General features: G+C 44.4%; 1 protein-coding gene across 6 annotated transcripts in view; it reads left to right on the top strand.

Annotated features, from left to right (window-relative positions):
• Fnip2 (folliculin interacting protein 2) overlaps window positions 1–17,723 on the top strand; it is a 107,321-nt gene that overhangs the window by 82,512 nt on the left and 7,086 nt on the right. For all 6 annotated transcript variants that reach the window (XM_051157322.1, XM_051157320.1, XM_051157321.1 and 3 more), the window contains 2 exons: window positions 3,774–5,097; window positions 6,034–6,190. In XM_051157322.1, coding sequence (XP_051013279.1) covers window positions 3,774–5,097; window positions 6,034–6,190 — 1,481 coding nt within the window. The remainder of the gene's footprint in view (window positions 1–3,773; window positions 5,098–6,033; window positions 6,191–17,723) is intronic.

Here is a 17,723-nt window from a genome sequence, read left to right as displayed (position 1 = left end):
CTGACCTTTACCATACCTTTTCATTCAGTAGTGTGCATGTGAATGTGTGTGCAACTACATCAGGTGTCCCCTCCTGTTGCTCTCTGCCCTATTCCCTTGAGAAGGGTTCCCTCACTGAACCTGGAGCTCTCTGTTCCTTAGCAGTTTGGGTACAGGCAAATGTGACTATACCTGGCTTCCTGTGTGCACCTTGTGAAATGCACCTTGGTCCTCAGGCTTGTAGGTACTCTTGCTGAGTTAATCCCCAGCCCTGACACAGCAGCATCTTTCCTTTTCATTTACAAATATAATCTCGTCTTCTTCAAAAGACTCCCTATTTTTCCTTTTTTTAATATGGATTTTGAGCCATTCCCCGAAGTAAGGAGCTTCTTGATTCTTTTCTACTTTTGCTGCTGTCACTAGCTACAGGGATCACCCTCCTTTGTGACTCAACTCTGTTTACACGAAAAGTCACAGACCATACTGCTCCAACACTTAGACAATTCATTTAAAATTTATAAGGTTCAAGCCATCTGGTAAAATTTTTAGAGCTTTTTTGTTTGTTTTGTTTGTTTTTTGCTTTTTGTTTGTTTTTAAGAGATAAGAGGCATTGCTTGGTTTATTTCATGCTTGAGACAGAGCTACTGTACATAGCCCAGGCTGGCCTGGAACTTACTATATAGCCTGTGCTAGTCTTGAACTCATGACCCTCTCGCCTCAGCTTCCTTAGTAACTGGGGTCACGGGCCCACAACACCAGGAGCAGCTTGTATGTAGGAGCAGCACTGAGGCTGGCCTCTGTCACAGAAACACATACATTCTGAAGTGACTGATACCCTGAAGCATGAGGAGGTGGGATCAGAAAGAAGGCGTGCCATGAGCTTGTTATCAGGGCAGTTTTCTCAGACCAAACCATAGCGTCTCCTCACACCTCTGAGCCCTCACTTTGAAGTCTAGGATGACTCCGTTAGCCTTCTGTCTTGTTGTTTATTGTTATTTCTGTCCTGCTCTTTGAGTGTTCTTGGAAGCTGTGCCCTAGGGAAGACTCTGAAGGACAAACTTCCTTATGGTTCCCTAGAGAGGAAACTTCCTGCCCGTTCTCACAACGATTCTCTCAGCCTCTCTCCTAATTTTAGTTTTCTCTAACCTGTGGCTTCCTGCCTCTCTATGGATGCATTCCTCAGCTGAGTCCTCAATTCCCACGTTCTTTGTAATGATGACTGAGTATGGTCTCTCATTTATGTAACACCCTTTCCTGTGTTGGTGACTTTCAGTCATTTCTAACTCTGGCTTGGTTGTATAAGGATACAACGTTTAAGTTCTTAGTTTATGTAAGTGAGCTAAGTGCCTACCCAGTCAGTAAATGTTGGTTGTCTATCTTATTAGCGAATATAATCAAATGATCAAGCTTGACTACTTAGTAGTTAAGTAGTGAGTACTTTTTTTTTTAATGTATTTTTGAGAGTTTTGCATGTTTAAATTATATTCACCTTCTTTCCTCCAGCTCTTCCAGATCTACCCCCTACCCACCTAACCTTGTGTCCTTTTTAATTTTATTTAATTTTATTTTTAAAGCCCATCAAGACCAATTTGTGTTGCCCAAATTCTTGTCCAGGAGTATGGTCAACTCACCGGGGCAACACTCAGAGAAAGCTATCTCTCTTCTTCAGAAGCTAACGATAACCCATAGCTCCATATTTGGGGGTAGGGGGTTTATGCCCAGCTCCATGCTGGAATTTGGTTTGTGCATGCTGTCAAGACTGTTGTGCCTTCATGCATGCAGCTGCTTTAGCTCTTATATTCTTTCTGTTCCGTCTTCTGCAGTCATCCTTGAGAAGAGGGGGTACAGCATACGTGTTCTGTTTAGGGCTGAGTGTTTTGCAGTCTCTTATCCTCTGTAACCTGGCCAGTTGTGGGTCTCTATGCCAGTTACCCTCTGCTGTAAATAGACAGTTCTCAGATGGGGCTTGGAAGCTGCATTGATCTATGCGTACAACAGTGAGTCATTAGAAATACTGTGTCCATTTAGCAGAACTATAGTAAGCTCTCCCCCAAGGTCCATGACACAGGTTCTTGGCTCAATAATTGTGCTGGGTATGGGTTTATCTTGTCGAGGAAGACTTAACTCCAAGCAAAAGTGATGAGTTTCTCCCATGATAATTGTGCCACTGTTGCGCCGGGGGGCATATCTAACCAGGCCAGTTGTTTTTGTAGATCGCAGGGCTCATAGCTGGATAGGACTGATGACTGCTTCCCCCTCCAGTAGCATGTGTAGCACCTTCCATCACTATGAAAGCTAGCAGTTATGGATGCAGCTTCCGGGTGAATGCCAGCTTGAGTTCTCTCTGTGGTGTCTTCAGCAACAGGGTCTTACTCTGAAATTCTGGAGAGCAACTAAGAGCATTGGCAATAGCCTGTGGGGATCTATAGGATCTCATCAGCCAACAACTCCCAAGGAAGTGGCCCCATTCGTGCCCCTGGGATTTTTATTTGATAGCTTTTGATGTCTAGTAGCAATGTTGCCCCATTGTAAGTAACTCCATTTCAGTGTGTATGTGTGTGTGTGTGTGTGTGTGTGAGTGAGAGAACATCTATAGTATTAGGTTTCCATATGACTATTTTGAAGGTCTTTAGATATCTTCCCCATATTCCCTCCACTGTCCTGTCTTTTGTTCCTTCACACCCAACTTAACCCTTCCTGTTCCGTTGTTCCCTTTTAACCCTTTATATCAGTCTGTTCTTTGAGCATTATTGAAGCACTTCTGCCAACTTCCACCTTTTATATTGAACACACAGCTGGCTCATCAGCCCATTTTAACCAACTTATCAGAATAATAAATAAGACATATTTTGTGTCCTGTAGAGTGTTTTCATATGATATTAGAGAAAGAAAATTTCCAGATTTATCACTCATGACTAGGTAATTTTTTATTCTTATAAATTAAACTGAGTCTACTTAGAGTAAATCAATGTACTAAAAGAACCTACACATACTTAATACCTACACACACTTAATACCTACACGCACTTAATACCTACACAGATTTAATACCTACACACACTTAATACCTACACATACTTAATACCTCATTAAGTATTTTTAATTGATTTTATTCTTATCAGTTTGGAAACTCTTGAATTTGCATTTTACCCTAAGGCTAACTATCCTAGGAGTCTTCTTTATTTTTAATTATGTATATGTGTATGGGCGTGTGTGCTTGTGAGTGCAGATTTCTAGCCAGATGAGATGAAGGCCTATCCAGAGTTACAGACAGTTGTGAGAGTCCTTGCCCAGCAAAGACATGGGTGCTGGGAATTGAACTTGGATCCACAACAGGCATAGCACATGCTCTGTTGAGCCCTCTCTCCAATCCTCGAATAGTCACCTGAATGTCCTAAGAAAATTTCCCAATTTCCAAGATATCTCCAAGTTTGTCATATATCATATGTCATAGACACAAATGTCAGGTCATTTATGCAAAGCAGCGGCATCAGCCTTCCTTGGGTGAGCTGAAACCACCTGAACACATGAGGGGCTTGTGTACCCAACAGTACCGTGGCCATGCTCTGCTGTGCTCAGCCGGATGCTGAGCAGCAGCCTGTTCGATCTTCCAGACCTGCCCTTTGGTGTCAGGGAAACTGGAATGTGGCCATTCCTAGAAATTCTATATCTGGAATGTCAAAAAGTGGCTGGAGGCTAGAAATCAAGTTACCTGTTTTGTTCTTGTAAAGGGCAGATAAATCCAAACTTGCTAACACTGGAGGGCTTTGTCTTCTGTCCGTCTTTGCCTACAGGTGACCTTTATGGAGCTATAGGCTCTCCAGTGAGACTGACTCGCACCGTGGTGATTGGGAAGCAGAAGGATTTGGTCCAGCGCATCCTTTATGTTCTGACATACTTTCTCCGTTGCTCGGAACTGCAAGAGAATCAGCTGACCTGGAGTGGGAATCCTAGTGAGGATGACCAAGTTATAAATGGGAGCAAGATTGTAACAGCCTTGGAAAAAGGAGAGGTGGAGGAGTCTGAGTATGTGGTGGTTACCGTGAGAAATGAGCCTGCTCTTGTGCCGCCAATCTTACCACCAGGGGCAGCTGAGAGGAGCAGCCCTGAGCCTACAGGAGTAGCTGAGATCCCAGAGGGCAGTGGTACTAGTGATCTGGGTCACAGACCTCAGAAAAGCAGATGCAAGAGGCCAGAGCAGGATTCTGAGACCGGTAGCATGGGGCTCCAGGAGGCAGAACCTGACAGTCTGTGGGCACCTCAAGGCATATTCTGTGAGGACAAAGAGAATGACCAAGAGGCAGCCCAGGATGACTCTTCAAGACCTCCCAGCTGTGAGGCTCCCAGAGTAAGAATAAAGGTGGACCAACAAACTGCCCATGAGGAGCCGCATGGGGAGATGGTAAAGAAGCCGGCAGACCGGTCAGTGGCCTGGTCCTGCCCTGACAGACATTCCCAGGAGGAGCCTCCTGTTGAAAAGGTCACTTTCCATATTGGAAGTTCCGTCTCTCCAGAGTCTGACTTTGAAAGCCGGGCCAAGAAAATGGAGGAACGGTTAAAGTCCTGTGGACAATTTCATGAGGCCAGTGGCTCTGCCATGTCTAGTGTGAACAGTGGCCTGACTCAAGACCAGCAGGACTCTATGGGCTTGCAAGCTGATTCTCAGAAGGACATCACCCTCCCTCAGGACCACTCTTCAAGGGGAGAAAGTGTCTCTGAGGACAGAGGCCTCCGAGCCAGCATCGTGGCCCGTGCTGTGGGACAACTTAGCCAAGTTGATGGCCCCCTTGCACCTCCCAGCTGTGCAGCAGGCAGTAGCCGGACACCACCGGAACAGACTAGAGATTTGCAATTCGAAGGCAAGACAGGGCCTTCATCAGAGCCTGTTCCAAACAGATGTAGACAGCAGGGTGGCCTGCTGGACGCTGCAGATGTCCCCTATGGGGATGCCAGTGATAAGGACAACTACAGGATAGAAGGAGACATTCCCAGGAATGAGAGCTTGGACAGTGCTCTTGGAGACAGTGACGATGAAGCATGCCTTTTAGCCCTGCTGGAACTAGGTCACAGTTGTGACAGGACGGAAGGGTCCTTGGAAGTGGAGCTGCCTCTGCCAAGGTAACATCGCACAGGAAACTGCAGTCTGTGCCTCGCCTGAGTTGAGGAGCATGGTAGCCACTCTTGGCCACTTTATATGTAATAGATGTTTTTCTCTTAAATATTAGAGGTATCACCAGTTACGTTCAGGGATTTCCAGCCTGTCTGGTCTCCAAGGATGCTCGCCATCCTGGTGCAGCTAAGGTCTTGGACAAAGGATGGGTGGTTGTCTTTGCAGCTCTTGAGACATCTTGGGGGGCTTGAAGAGCCACAGTAACCATGGTAGCAAGGAGAAGAGAGTTCCATCTTGTGTCGTGGGTGTGCAGTTTGTATGGCTGGCTGTCTCTTGCTTCTAAGGAGATAGATCACACGCACTGTAAGGTTTCTCCAGCCACCCAGTCCTCTTTATTAGCATTCCTTCTGATTGGTTCTTTGGTCCATGATCACTGAAAGTTGCAATTACAAAATTCCTTCTGCTCTTCCTTCCTTGCTGTAGTGGGTACCTCCCTCTGTGGGAAGGTCAGGATCATAAAGCCATGCTTTTGGCACCACGATCCCCAGCCTTTTTCTTCATTCTTCTGGCACGGACTTTCTGGTGGATGGTCAGTATGATGTATGAGAATAGGATCCTTGGTTCTTTAGACAAGGTCTCACTATGTAGCCTAGGCTGGCCTAAAACTGAGGACAGGCACGTCCGTATCTGGCTTAAGAATGACGTTTTAGCTAGCCATGGAGATACTATTTTTTTCCTTGGTTTCCATCTTAATAAAAATTACTTCCTTTTCTTCCAAATACCCTCTTTCCTCACATTTATGATCTCCTCACTAGAGAACCCTGATGGGGCAGGAAATACTATATGCTTTCCTATATCATTAGAGGTTTTGTTCCCACAATAATATAAAGTGTATACTTAAAAAAAAAAAAACTATGTGTTTAATATTTCACATGTTGTTTTAGGTCTCAGAGCACCAGCAAGCCAAACATTAGGAATTTTGCCCGCTCACTTTTGGCGGGCTACTGCGCCACGTATATGCCCGATTTGGTGCTGCACGGAGCCAGCAGCGACGAGAAGCTGAAGCAGTGCCTGGCAGCTGATCTGCTCCACACGGTGCATGTAAGTGACCTCAGTGTAGAACCGCAGAACAGCCAGCAACTGCTTCTTCAGCTTACACTGAACGCTTGTGAGGACATAGAGCAACGTGGCAACCCCTGAGACATAACCAAGAGTCTAGGGATTCCGTGAGCATACCGGGGCCAGACTCAGCAAGGGCAAAGCAGGTCACTGTAGAGCCCCGGAGCAAGGACTGCCTCTCTGGGGACAGTGAGGAAGGTGGAGCATCTGGGTTCCAGTTCTCTCCTCCATCCTTCCAATTTCTTCTGCAAGGGGTCAGAGGGCAAAGGCACAGCTAAGGCCCATTTCCTATAGAGGTCAGCCTCCCGGGGCCAGAACAGGATGAGCAGAATAGAGTAAAGTGAGGGTGAACAGCTATGGCCTGGCCTGGCTAGCAGATAAATGGCACAGGTGGTGACAATTATATGCCTTCAGAAGGAGGAAGACCGAAGAGATGTTGTGTATGGCTTGCTTTTTATCCAAACCTTGCAAGTTTCTAAAAGCAATTTATTTTAACTGATTTGTCATTGAGCTCACTTTGATAGCTGGGAGGAGATGGCCACAGAAAGATTTACAGGTATTACTGGAAAATTGCCTGGAGCTACTGCTAAGTGCTTTTCTGTTATCTCCAGCATGACGGGAGCTGAACACTTACAGAAACTGTCAATCTGATAGACCTGCTTTTAATTGAGCTGCTGTTGGGCAGATGTGCAAGTGTAGATGTTTTGCAATTAGAAACATACGGTATCTTGTGCAATAGGAGGAATTCTTGTTGCTGCATTAAGATCATTGGAAAGCTAGTTTTGTTATCTCCTTATTTCACATTTCTTTTTTTTTTTAGGGGGGGTGGTTTGCAAAGTGGAAAAGAAAACATTGTATGTTATCTTTAGCCGTGAGCATCTACCCAGACACAGGCTAAACAGGCTAAGGATGTTTGTATGAATTAGAAAGAAGGCCTCAGGTGGCATGCACAATTCCGTGCCCCATAGAGGTAAAGAGTTGGAGAGAAAGTACCTGGGTCTGGGCATGGCCCACCCAGATTACATGTGCTCACCCAAATATGCCTAATTCCACACACTTTGTAATCAGACACCATCCCTTGACCACGACAGTCCTGGGAAAAAAACTATGAAGCAGCGGTTATCTATAAGTAATGCACTATTTTTTCTTTTCATTCTTATCAGACAGTGCACACTTGCACTATCATTTCAGATGTTAGTCCAGTCGTCTATCCCAGAGTGTAAGCACAGGGCCCTCATTGCGTGGTATTATCTTTCTGAGCTATCTAAAGGTGTCTGTACGTTATGCGTTTAGTATGTGTTGGAGCATGAAAGGACCCTGTTTGGTGTCACCACTTCCTGCCTGTATTCAGATATGCAGAGCCCTTGGGAGTTTGCTTTCTACAGAGCTGTTGGTTTGATTCCTAAGGATACTGGTTTTGCCTCTTGCACCTTTTCTCCACCAAGCCAGAGTTCTGCTTCTGACAGAGGCTAAAGGAGACTATAGAAGCCAGCAGGGTTGTTCTCAATGACATTGATCTTACCAGCTGCTGCACAGTTTCCCCACGTGCCCAGGTTCATTTACTAACCACCATGGAAAAGCAATCTCCTGGTTGATAACCACCTCCAACTTATCTGTGACGCAACTCATGAAATTTCAGCATTTTTTTAATAGACCACCAATTTCTATTTTGTTTTTGTTTTTTTTGGTTTTTCAAGACAGGGTTTCTCTGTGTAGCCTTGGCCATCCTGGACTCACTTTGTAGACCAGGCTGGCTTTGAACTCACAGCGATCCGGCCTGCCTCTGCCTCCCAAGTGCTGGGATTAAAGGCGTGCGCCACCACGCCCGGCTCCAATTTCTAATTTCTGAATATTTGATTTTCATTGTGACCACCTGGCTCTGCAATTCCTATAGTTGAGAAAATAGCTATGTTTACACTATCATTCCTCTTAGAGATTTTCAATGTTTCATTTTTTTTCCTTTTTAAAAATAGTATCTTGACACTGTAGGAGCTCTCATTTCTTTAAACTGTATAGTCATCTTGAGAGGTTAAATGCTATTAGGCATAATAATCTGTAGCATGTGATGTGGGTGGTCCCAAATTAGAGTCATGTGTATGGTGTCAATACGAAATTGTGAAGGGCTCATAAAATGTTCTTAATGATGTGTCCAGTTACCAGTAGTGGATTTCTGATTTCATTTGATACATTCATTATCATGAGTTCTGCATTCATTTGTTTGTTTGTTTGTGACAGGGTCTCACTTGTAGCTGGCTTGGAACTCACTAAAGATCAGGGTTGCCTCAAGCTCTAAGTGATCCATCAGCATCTGCCTCCCAAGCGCTTGGGTCAAAGGCGCGCCTTAGAAGTGCTCGATGTATAACCACAGCAGACTAGTTTTCTTTGGCACACAAGGAAATTTCTTCCTATAACACTCAACATCAAGAGTGTCTTTTTATTCTTTTCGTTATCCTAGTCTCTTATGAAAGAGACATTTTTGCCATCTATTTTCATGGCTTTTATTGCCTTTCACATACTCAGACTCAGGTTTTCTCTCAGTGTTGAACATGCTCCTTTTCAGTCTGACATTTGAACTCTTTGCCTTCTAATATGTGTTACTCAGTGGCTGTAACTTAGTACAAAGTAACTAACTTTTTCTGTTTAATTAATGGTTAGTATTTCTACACCTGCCCTAGTTCCCAAATAACAAGGATGGAGACCTGTTTACCTTTATCAATAAGCTTTAAAGCACTATAGCCGGGCAGATTCTCATCTGTGCTAGCCTGGCCTACTTCTCGGCCACATGCTGTTGCCTGTACTTTAGCCTCATTCTGGCCATCTCTGTTTCATCTTTGTCCCCATGGCAACTCCTCCATATTGACCTTCTCATGGCATGGCGACCTCCACCCTCCCCACCTGGGACCCCCAGAGTGGGAGCAGAAGTCCCACCTACTCTCTCCTCTGCCCAGTCATAGGTTCTTCAGCATTTTTATTAACCAATCAGAGATAATTGGGGAATAATTTTTATACAGCATTGAGACAGGAGATTCCTCAGTAGCAATGACACCACCAGAATCTGTTAGGATTTAGCTCATAGCAACTAACAGTCAAGTATACAGAGACACACCTTAATACGATGGGATGAAGGTCACCTCTACATCTTCCTATCAACTAAATACACATTTTGCTTTGCCTTCCTTTTCATGGTGAATGGAGGGAGTTCACATTCATGAGTCAGCAACACACTCATCCTATGTCCCTCAAACAACCTTGTCTCTCTTCTGCATCCTACCTGCCAGCTAGGCATTGTTGGTGAGCTAAAGGCAGAGGAGGGCATTAGACAAATACCAACAGATTGGCGTGGGTCTGAGTCCTGCTACTACTTATTGAGACTTTGAAGTAAGTTGGCTAGCGTCACTGAACCTAAGGATGATTTTAGAGGGCACAGGACGGGGAAAGTATAATGCAGTGGTTACAAGTTTGATTCCAGGCAGGGGGGGATAGCTCAGAAGGAAAGTGCTCGCCGCATAAGCGAGGACCCATGGAAAAAAGCTGGGTGTGGTGGCATGCGCTTGTTATAAAGCACTGGGGAAGCAGAGGCAGCAGGAAGATCCCTGTAGCTCAGTGCTGGCCTACCTCACCCTCATTAGTGAGGTCCTCATGAGAGAACGTGCCTCAAAAACCAAGATGGACATATGCAGAGAACCGTGCCTAAGCTTGACCTCTGGCCTACATCCAAGAAGTTGGGCCTCTAGAGAGGCAGCCTAGGTTTGAATCATAGCTCAGCTCCTAATGGCTTTGTAGCCATTTTACCCTATCACTGCAGTGGTGTCCTTTGAATTTGAGAATTCTATAATCTACATCAAGTGTTTTGCATAGTGCCTGGGACACTACTAAGTGCCCAGTAACTGTTAGCTATTAAACTAGGAAATGAGAAAGTACCTTGTAAAATAGTACAGTAGTATGAGATGCTATTAACAGGTAAATACCATCATTTTAGCAAAAACAAAATTACTCCGAGTTAAGGGAGATGCGCAGGAGTTGTAACACTCTGTTGTCTCGTTGTGGGAGTTAGATGCTTAAAGCACCTGCTAGCGATGACTGAGCTGAGCCTGAACATAAACTTGCCCTTTGTCATGGCCAGGCTGGCATCTCTTTCTGTATTAGGTAAGGTCATCTGGACCAAAATTAGCATTATATTTTAGCTTTAAAAAAAAAAAACAGTAATCTAGGCTTCAGGCATTTTACAGACTAATCTATAAATAACAGTTGGATATAGCAGCCTGTTCCATTTAATTTTAAGAGTAACAACAGATTGACTCCAGAAATATCACACAGGAATCAGTAGCGCAGATAAGGAGCTTTGCTGAAAGCCTGGCTGTGATACATGCTCATGAATACTAATTAATTCATATGGGCAACCAACCAGCTAGACTACAAAAGAACAGCCTGTCCCATCAGACAAGAAATCATTACTTAAATAGCACATAGTATTAAATGCCTCACTCAGGTCAGCAGCAGCAGCCTTAAACTCAACAGGTTAGAAAGGAAACCATTTTGGATGAGTCCCTTGTTTAGCATGCCGTGGTTGTTTTCATATATTTAGGTTGACAATGAACATGTTAGTGACTTGGGGCCTGCAACTCTGCCTTTTACAGCTGTGGCCCTGAATGCAACCCCACCCGGGACTAGGAGGTGTGTTTAGAGGGCTTTTAAATGAAATGAGTTTGTTCTTTGTTTTTGTTTTTTTCAGACAGCAGCTTACCATTGTAGCCCAGGTGGGCCTTGAACTTGCAATCTCCCTGTTAGCTTCCCAAATTCTGGGAGTATAGGCATGGGTCACCACACCCAGCTCACCTGCCTGCCCCCCTTTTCAACCTTCTTCCTATGTACTAGGCATGTTCTCATTGAGCTATTACCTCCAACTCTTAAAATACACGTTTTGACCTTAAAACAGGATTTTGATGACCTTTTCTTTTTTATTTTTTTTAGTAATAAATCATTACTTAGACCTTTACATTGTGTGTGGGTACGTATGTACACACCTTCAGATATATTCATCAGTATGTACACAACACATAACGAGACCATGCCTCAAAAACTGATTAAGCTCCAGGGCATCGGGTATGTGCAGGTATGTACTGCTGTAACAACGCTAAACATGGATTCCTGGACTTCTTCAAAGTCTATAAGCTTAGCAGTTGGCTTATAGACCCGAGACATAATGCATTTAAACCATCTCCACTCTAGTCGGGTTGTTTCTGTTTAACAGGCTATTAGCAATCGCTAGAATCAATAAAACTTGAATGTCATCTCACTGACCCTGTAGAAGTCTGGCCCCCTCGCAGTACCACTGAAGTGATCTCTGATGTTTTTTAACCATTTCCTAGCTGCTTTCCTGACCCTTGAGAGTCATTTCTTTTTCCTTCTTTTCAGAAGATTCTTGTTTTCCAGCAAATGAGTAAGCAGGTTCCAAGTGATGCTGTAAGGTGGATGTCCGTGGCTAAGTCTACAGAAACGCTCAGCGACTACGTGTGAAGTAGTCGTGAGTACTTCATGAGAGTACATGGCTCTTGTCGTGTTTTTAAGGCACTCTTCCGACAGCGCTCAACAGTCTTCTCTTGCTGCAGTCTGTGTACTTAACAGTAAACCCATGCTGTTAGGGAGAGCAAGATGCCAGGACTCCGTCATTTTCCTGTGCACAGCCTGTTATTTTTAAGTAATTTCTCAAGTGCCTGTTCATGTGCTGGGGAGAAAGCTTGAAGACACTGCTGACACACAGATCCTGTGTCTCTGCCCCTTGTTCTTCTTCCTGCTTTTCCCATGTTTGATCTTCCCTTACGTTTCTTTTTCTTGGTGAGTTACCTTAATACTACATGCGACGCCTCTGCCCTTCTTGACCATAACCGTCTGCTGTAACTCACACATAGGGAATACTCTTACTCCTTCATTTCTTAAAAGCACTCTTCCCATTGGTGGCAGGACTTATATTATGCAGGCTATTGGGGCAATTAGATTGACACACCTTCCTTCCCTTTTTTTGCAGCAGGGAGATCATATAGGACACTGGGGTCAGTTGGAACCCGGGACCCACATCACCTGCACATCAGTGTTTTAAAGACTAGATTTTGAAGCTGAGCTGTTGGCACATGTCTATGATCCCCGCATTCAGGAGTGTGAGGCAACAGGGTTACTGTGAGTTTGGAGTCAGCCTGGACTGCATACAGTAGTAGCCTGTCTCACAGAAATAGTTTTAAACTTGGTTCTCTAAGAGTGTGATAGGCTTGCATTCAACTTCTGGTATGCTGGCATCTGGCCAGAAATGGACGCTAGATCCATATTGCATGGCTTGGGATTAAAATCACACATAACCACGTTTTTGGTGGTTGTGGTGGTGCTAAAAGACCAAGCCTGGTGATAGGAAATCATCATCGTGCTTTGAAATCTGATACCCCAATTAACAAAACATGGTGGGGCTTGTAAAGGGACGTTTCTGAGACTATATGTTGCCTGGGGAGGAACTGCAGACCCTCAGGCGTACCTAGCCAGACCCGCACTGAGCTGCCCCCAGTCCAGGTGCTCTTAGCTGTCTGTTGGGGAGAGTGTACTTACACGTGTGAGAAGTGTGAGTGTCAGCAGGGTGTGTGAGAACACCTTGGAACCTTCTGTAAACAAGAGGATACCATGAGAATTGCCTCAGGGAAAATGACCTCATTCATTCAAAGTACTGCTTATCAATTTTTTTTTTTTTTTTTTGGCGGGGGGCTGGTTTCAAGACAGATTTTCTCTGTGTAGCCTTGGCTGTCCTGGACTCACTTTATAGACCAGGCTGGCTTATCAAATTCTTTAAGTAAATGTTGGACGATTAGATTTTGTTTGGATGCCGATCCCCTCAGTGGCAAATATATAAACCCTGAAGAGCCTTTGAAATAGTTTTGGAAGAATGTTTGTTCCAGGACTTTTTGCAAAGCCCATCAGATACTTTTCCCCATCTGTGAGAAGGAACTCAGAGCCGCATCCACGATGAGCTAGGGACGGATATGCTCTGTTAAAACTGCACTGTAGCACAGCAGACATTTTGGTTTTTTTTTTCAGCCTTCCCACAAGTGGCCACACTGACTGTTGCCCCATGTCTACTGTCTGTTCAGGCTCTTGGTTAGCAGGACCCAGCTGAAGACGCTATTAGAAGGATATGAGAACTGTGTAGAGATGGCGGGAGCAGCAGAGCTGTGGGCTTGGTGCAGACAGCAGTCATGGCAACACCAGACCAGGCCTAGGAGCCACGCCAGGATTAGTACTGACTGCTCCGTCCTCCCTCCTCGATGTCAAGGAAGGAATATTGGCTCACTTGGCCTTGGCACCTGGATAGAGAGGAGATGACAGCCTGCTTACAGACCACAGGCCTTACCCAGAAGGAAGTTAGGATGAGCTTCTTGGAAGGAAGTTTAGCTAAGCAGCTCAAAGCAACAAATGGCCAGCACCGGGTACCGGATGGGATTAAATAAAGACAGAAGGCAGCCAGTACTCTTTTTTTTCTTTAGGAAATGAGTTAGGAAAGTGCGCACAAGCACTGGCCATGCAGTCTGTTACACTGATTCTCTGGAAACTCATCCTCCCTCTCTTGCTTTGGAGGTGAGGAGCGTGGTGCTGTGATAGTTGTGCTGTTGTGAGACCCTCGTGTACATGCAGGACACAATGGGGTGGGTCAGAAGGTGCCACTGCTGAAGCGCTTTCTGATCAGTTTTGGTTTTTAAGCCATGGAAACAAGCACAAAAATATTTTGTTTCATTATTCATTAGGAAAATGCAAATTAAAACTGCATACCCTCTATGATGGCTACAATTAGAAACATACAGTCTGAGACCAAGGTAGGAATGGAGTCACGGAAACTGTGATGTATGGCTGATGGAGATGGAGCCACTTGGGAAGACCATTTTCTTAAAAAGTTAAGCATGGGCTTATCACATGAACCAGCATCTCCACTCAGTATTTATTCAGAGAAAGAAAATCATATCCACACCAAGATTTGTAAATATGAATACTCACAGCTGTTATGTTTTTTTTTCATTTATTTATTTAATCTCTTTACAGCCTAATCCCAGACCCCTCCCTCCTCTCCTCCCAGTCCCACCCTCACACCCCCTCCCCCATCATCCCTCCTTCTCAGAGAAGGGGAGGCCCTCAGATGGTACCCAACCTACCCTGGTACCTCTAGGCAGCAGGACTAAGCACATTCACTCCCTCTGGGGCCCAACAAGGGAGCTCAGCTAAGGGAAAGGGATCCAGAGGCAGGCAATAGAGTCAGAGACAGCCCCTGCTCCAATTGTTAGGAGACCCACATGTAGACCACACTGCACATCTGCTACACATGTGCAGGGGTCTAGGTCCAGCCCACGCATGCTCTCAGTCTCTGTGAGCCCCCATGGACCCAGGTTACTTTAGTCTGTAGTTCTTTTTTTTTTTTTTTTTTTTTTTTTTGTTTTTTTTTTTTCGAGACAGGGTTTCTCTGTGTAGCCTTGACCATCCTGGACTCACTTTGTAGACCAGGCTGGCCTCGAACTCACAGCGATCCGCCTGCCTCTGCCTCCCGAGTGCTGGGATTAAAGGTGTGCGCCACCACGCCCGGCTCAGTCTGTAGTTCTTATGTTGTCCTTGACCCCTCTGGCTCCTTCTATCCCCTCCCCACCCCCTGACTCTTCACAGACTCCCAGATCTTGGCTTATTGTTTGGCTATGGGTCTCTGCATCTATATCCATCATCTGCTGGATGAAGCCTCTCAGAAGACAGTTATGTTAGGATCCTGTCTGCAATCATAGCAGAATATCATTAATAGTGTCAGTGGCCAAACATGAGAATCAATATCCCTCCCTCTCTCCCTCCCTCACCTCCCTCCCTCCCTTCTCTTCCCTGTTTCTTTCCCTTCCTCCCTCCCTCTCCCCAATTCACCCATCTCTTCCCCACTCTCAATTTTTTTTTATTTTATGTGTATTTTTAATTTTTTAAGTATGAGTGTTAGTTTTCATGCAGGATGTGTACCACATGCCTTCCTGGTATCTGAAAAGCATGTTAGATTCCCTAGAACTGGAGTTACAGACAATTGCAACCTGCCATGTGGGTGCTGGGAACTGAACCCGGGTCCTCCATAAGAGCAGTACAGCTGTGCCATCTCTGGATAAGCAAATTGTGCTGTACTTTTACAAGAGGATATTCAAAAATAAAAGTAAGGCACTAAAATGCAATAAACACTTTTATCTCAAAAGTACTATTTTTAAACAACCCAGATGCAAAATACTATGGACCATGTGATCTTATTTATATGAAATTCTACGAAAGCAGGAACAGTATTCAAGAAGGCATGTTAGTGGTTGCTGGGGTAGTTGCAAGGGACTGACTACAAAGGTACTGGACTTCTGTGGGTCCTGCAAAACTTCAATACATGATTATAGCAGTGGATACACAACTACATACATTTGTTAAAGCTCCAATTTACATATATAATTAGTACATTTTAACATGTATACATTATGTCAATAAACAAGATAAAAAGAGATCCAAAAGAGTATGAAAGACAAACTTCCAAATAGCACACCAGTACCCTTCCAATATAAAATCATGGACACATGTCAGTCAGATGACCCACAGGACACTTGCATACGGCTAGGAGAGCTCCACACTATAATCTTTATTTTTTTAAGGATGTATTTATTTATTATGTATACAATGTTTTGCGCGCGCACGTGTGTGTGTGTGTGTGTGTGTGTGTGTGTGTGTGTGTGTGTGTATGTACAGGCCAGAAGAGGGCACCAGATCTCATTGCAGATGGTTGTGAGCCATCATGTGGTTGCTGGGAATTGAACTCAGGACCTTTAGAAGAGCAGCCAGTGCTCTTAACCTCTGAGCCATCTCTCTAGCCCCCATGACTAGTATGTCTAAGAAACAATTTCTTCATGGTAAAAGTAATCATTAATTTAATAAAACTAAATGTATCATTCTATTATAAAGCATCATACCAGCTGGGCATGGTGGCATAAGTCTTTAATCCCAGCACTTAGGAGGCAGAGGCAGGAGGATCACTGAGTTTGAGGCCAGCCAGGTCTACAAAGTGAGTCCAGGACAGTCAAGGCTACACAGAGAAACCCTATCTTAAAAAAATAAAAATAAAAATATCTGCATATTTATTATTTGTATCTGTACTTCTACATCTTTAGATCGGTTTTTAAACATAAGGCATTAAAAAAATTAATCAGATAAAAACCAGCCTTTCAAAAGATGTAAATATAGAATATCAGCAATATCAATTATACCCCAGAAATTAGGATAAATAATCCCAGATGGAAAACAAGTAGCTGACTGGGAAACAGCCTCCATAACATGTGGATACATGATGTTGGGGCTCATGGGATCCTGTAAAATGCTGTTGTCAAATGCCACCCATGGAGCAGCGTGTGCAAGACTTGCGGCTTTGGACTTGGATAAAGGCCATCCTTGTGGAGGCTTTTACCATCAACTCCTACTACTGTGTTACATATATGAAACACTAGCTCGGCTTTTACACCTAGAGGACCATAAAGTTTCCATCTTGAATAGCTTTACCTCTTACGAGGTGCTACAGAAAGGCAGTGAGTTCAGAGCAGCTACCGATAGAACAAAAAGCCCAGTTTTCAGAGATGAGATATTTATGAGGCCGTTTTCTCTGCTGTCTCAGGGTTCTCTAAAGAATCTATTTGGATGTTACAGTCCATTGTTACAGCAAACTCACAGCAGCAGGAGCCTTGGTACCGCTGGCCACATTGCATCTGTGGGCAAGCAGCAGAGAATAATGAAGCTTGTGCTCTCTCTGCTCACTTCCTCCTTTCTATATAGTCCAGGATCCCAGCCTAGGGAATGGTGCTGCCCATCATGGGCTAGGCTTCCCACCTATGATACCCTCGCCATCCCTGACAAGCATGCTCTAAATCTCATCACGCTGACTGCTGATATTAATCATTACAGATGTTTCTACCTTATGATTGTTTAATATAAAGTATTTTACATTTTAAGTATACATCTCATCTCAGTAGCTAGACCTGTCAGACTCACCTGGATAAATAAGTCCTCAGCCCAATTATAGTTGATTAATAGAAATGATTGGTGTATATAATCACAGTTGCTAAAGAAACTTTGCTTAATAGCCTTGGGGTTGGTGGTAGTGGTGGTATATGCACATGTCTGTACATATATGCCCGTGTATGTGGGGGTCAGAGGCCAAGCTTGGGTGTGTTGCTCCTCAGGATAGCTGCCTACCTTATCATGTTTTCTTTTTAAGATTTATTTTTATCGTGTGTGTGTGTGTGTGTGTGTGTGTGTGTGTGTGTGTGTGTATGTGTGTGTGCACATGCGTGCGCAAATGCCTGCTACACATGTGCAGGTACCAACAGTGGCCAGAAGAGGGCATCAGATCCCCTAGAGGATATTACTGGCTGCTGTGTGCTACCTGACAGGTACTGATAACCAAACTCCAGCCTTTTGAAAGAGCAGGAAGTTCTCTTAAGCTATC

This window comes from Acomys russatus, chromosome 15 (genome assembly GCF_903995435.1).
Source record: "Acomys russatus chromosome 15, mAcoRus1.1, whole genome shotgun sequence".
NCBI lineage: Eukaryota > Metazoa > Chordata > Mammalia > Rodentia > Muridae > Acomys > Acomys russatus.
The sequence above is the reverse complement of the archived record's forward strand: the minus strand, read 5'-3'. Positions and strand labels throughout refer to the sequence as shown.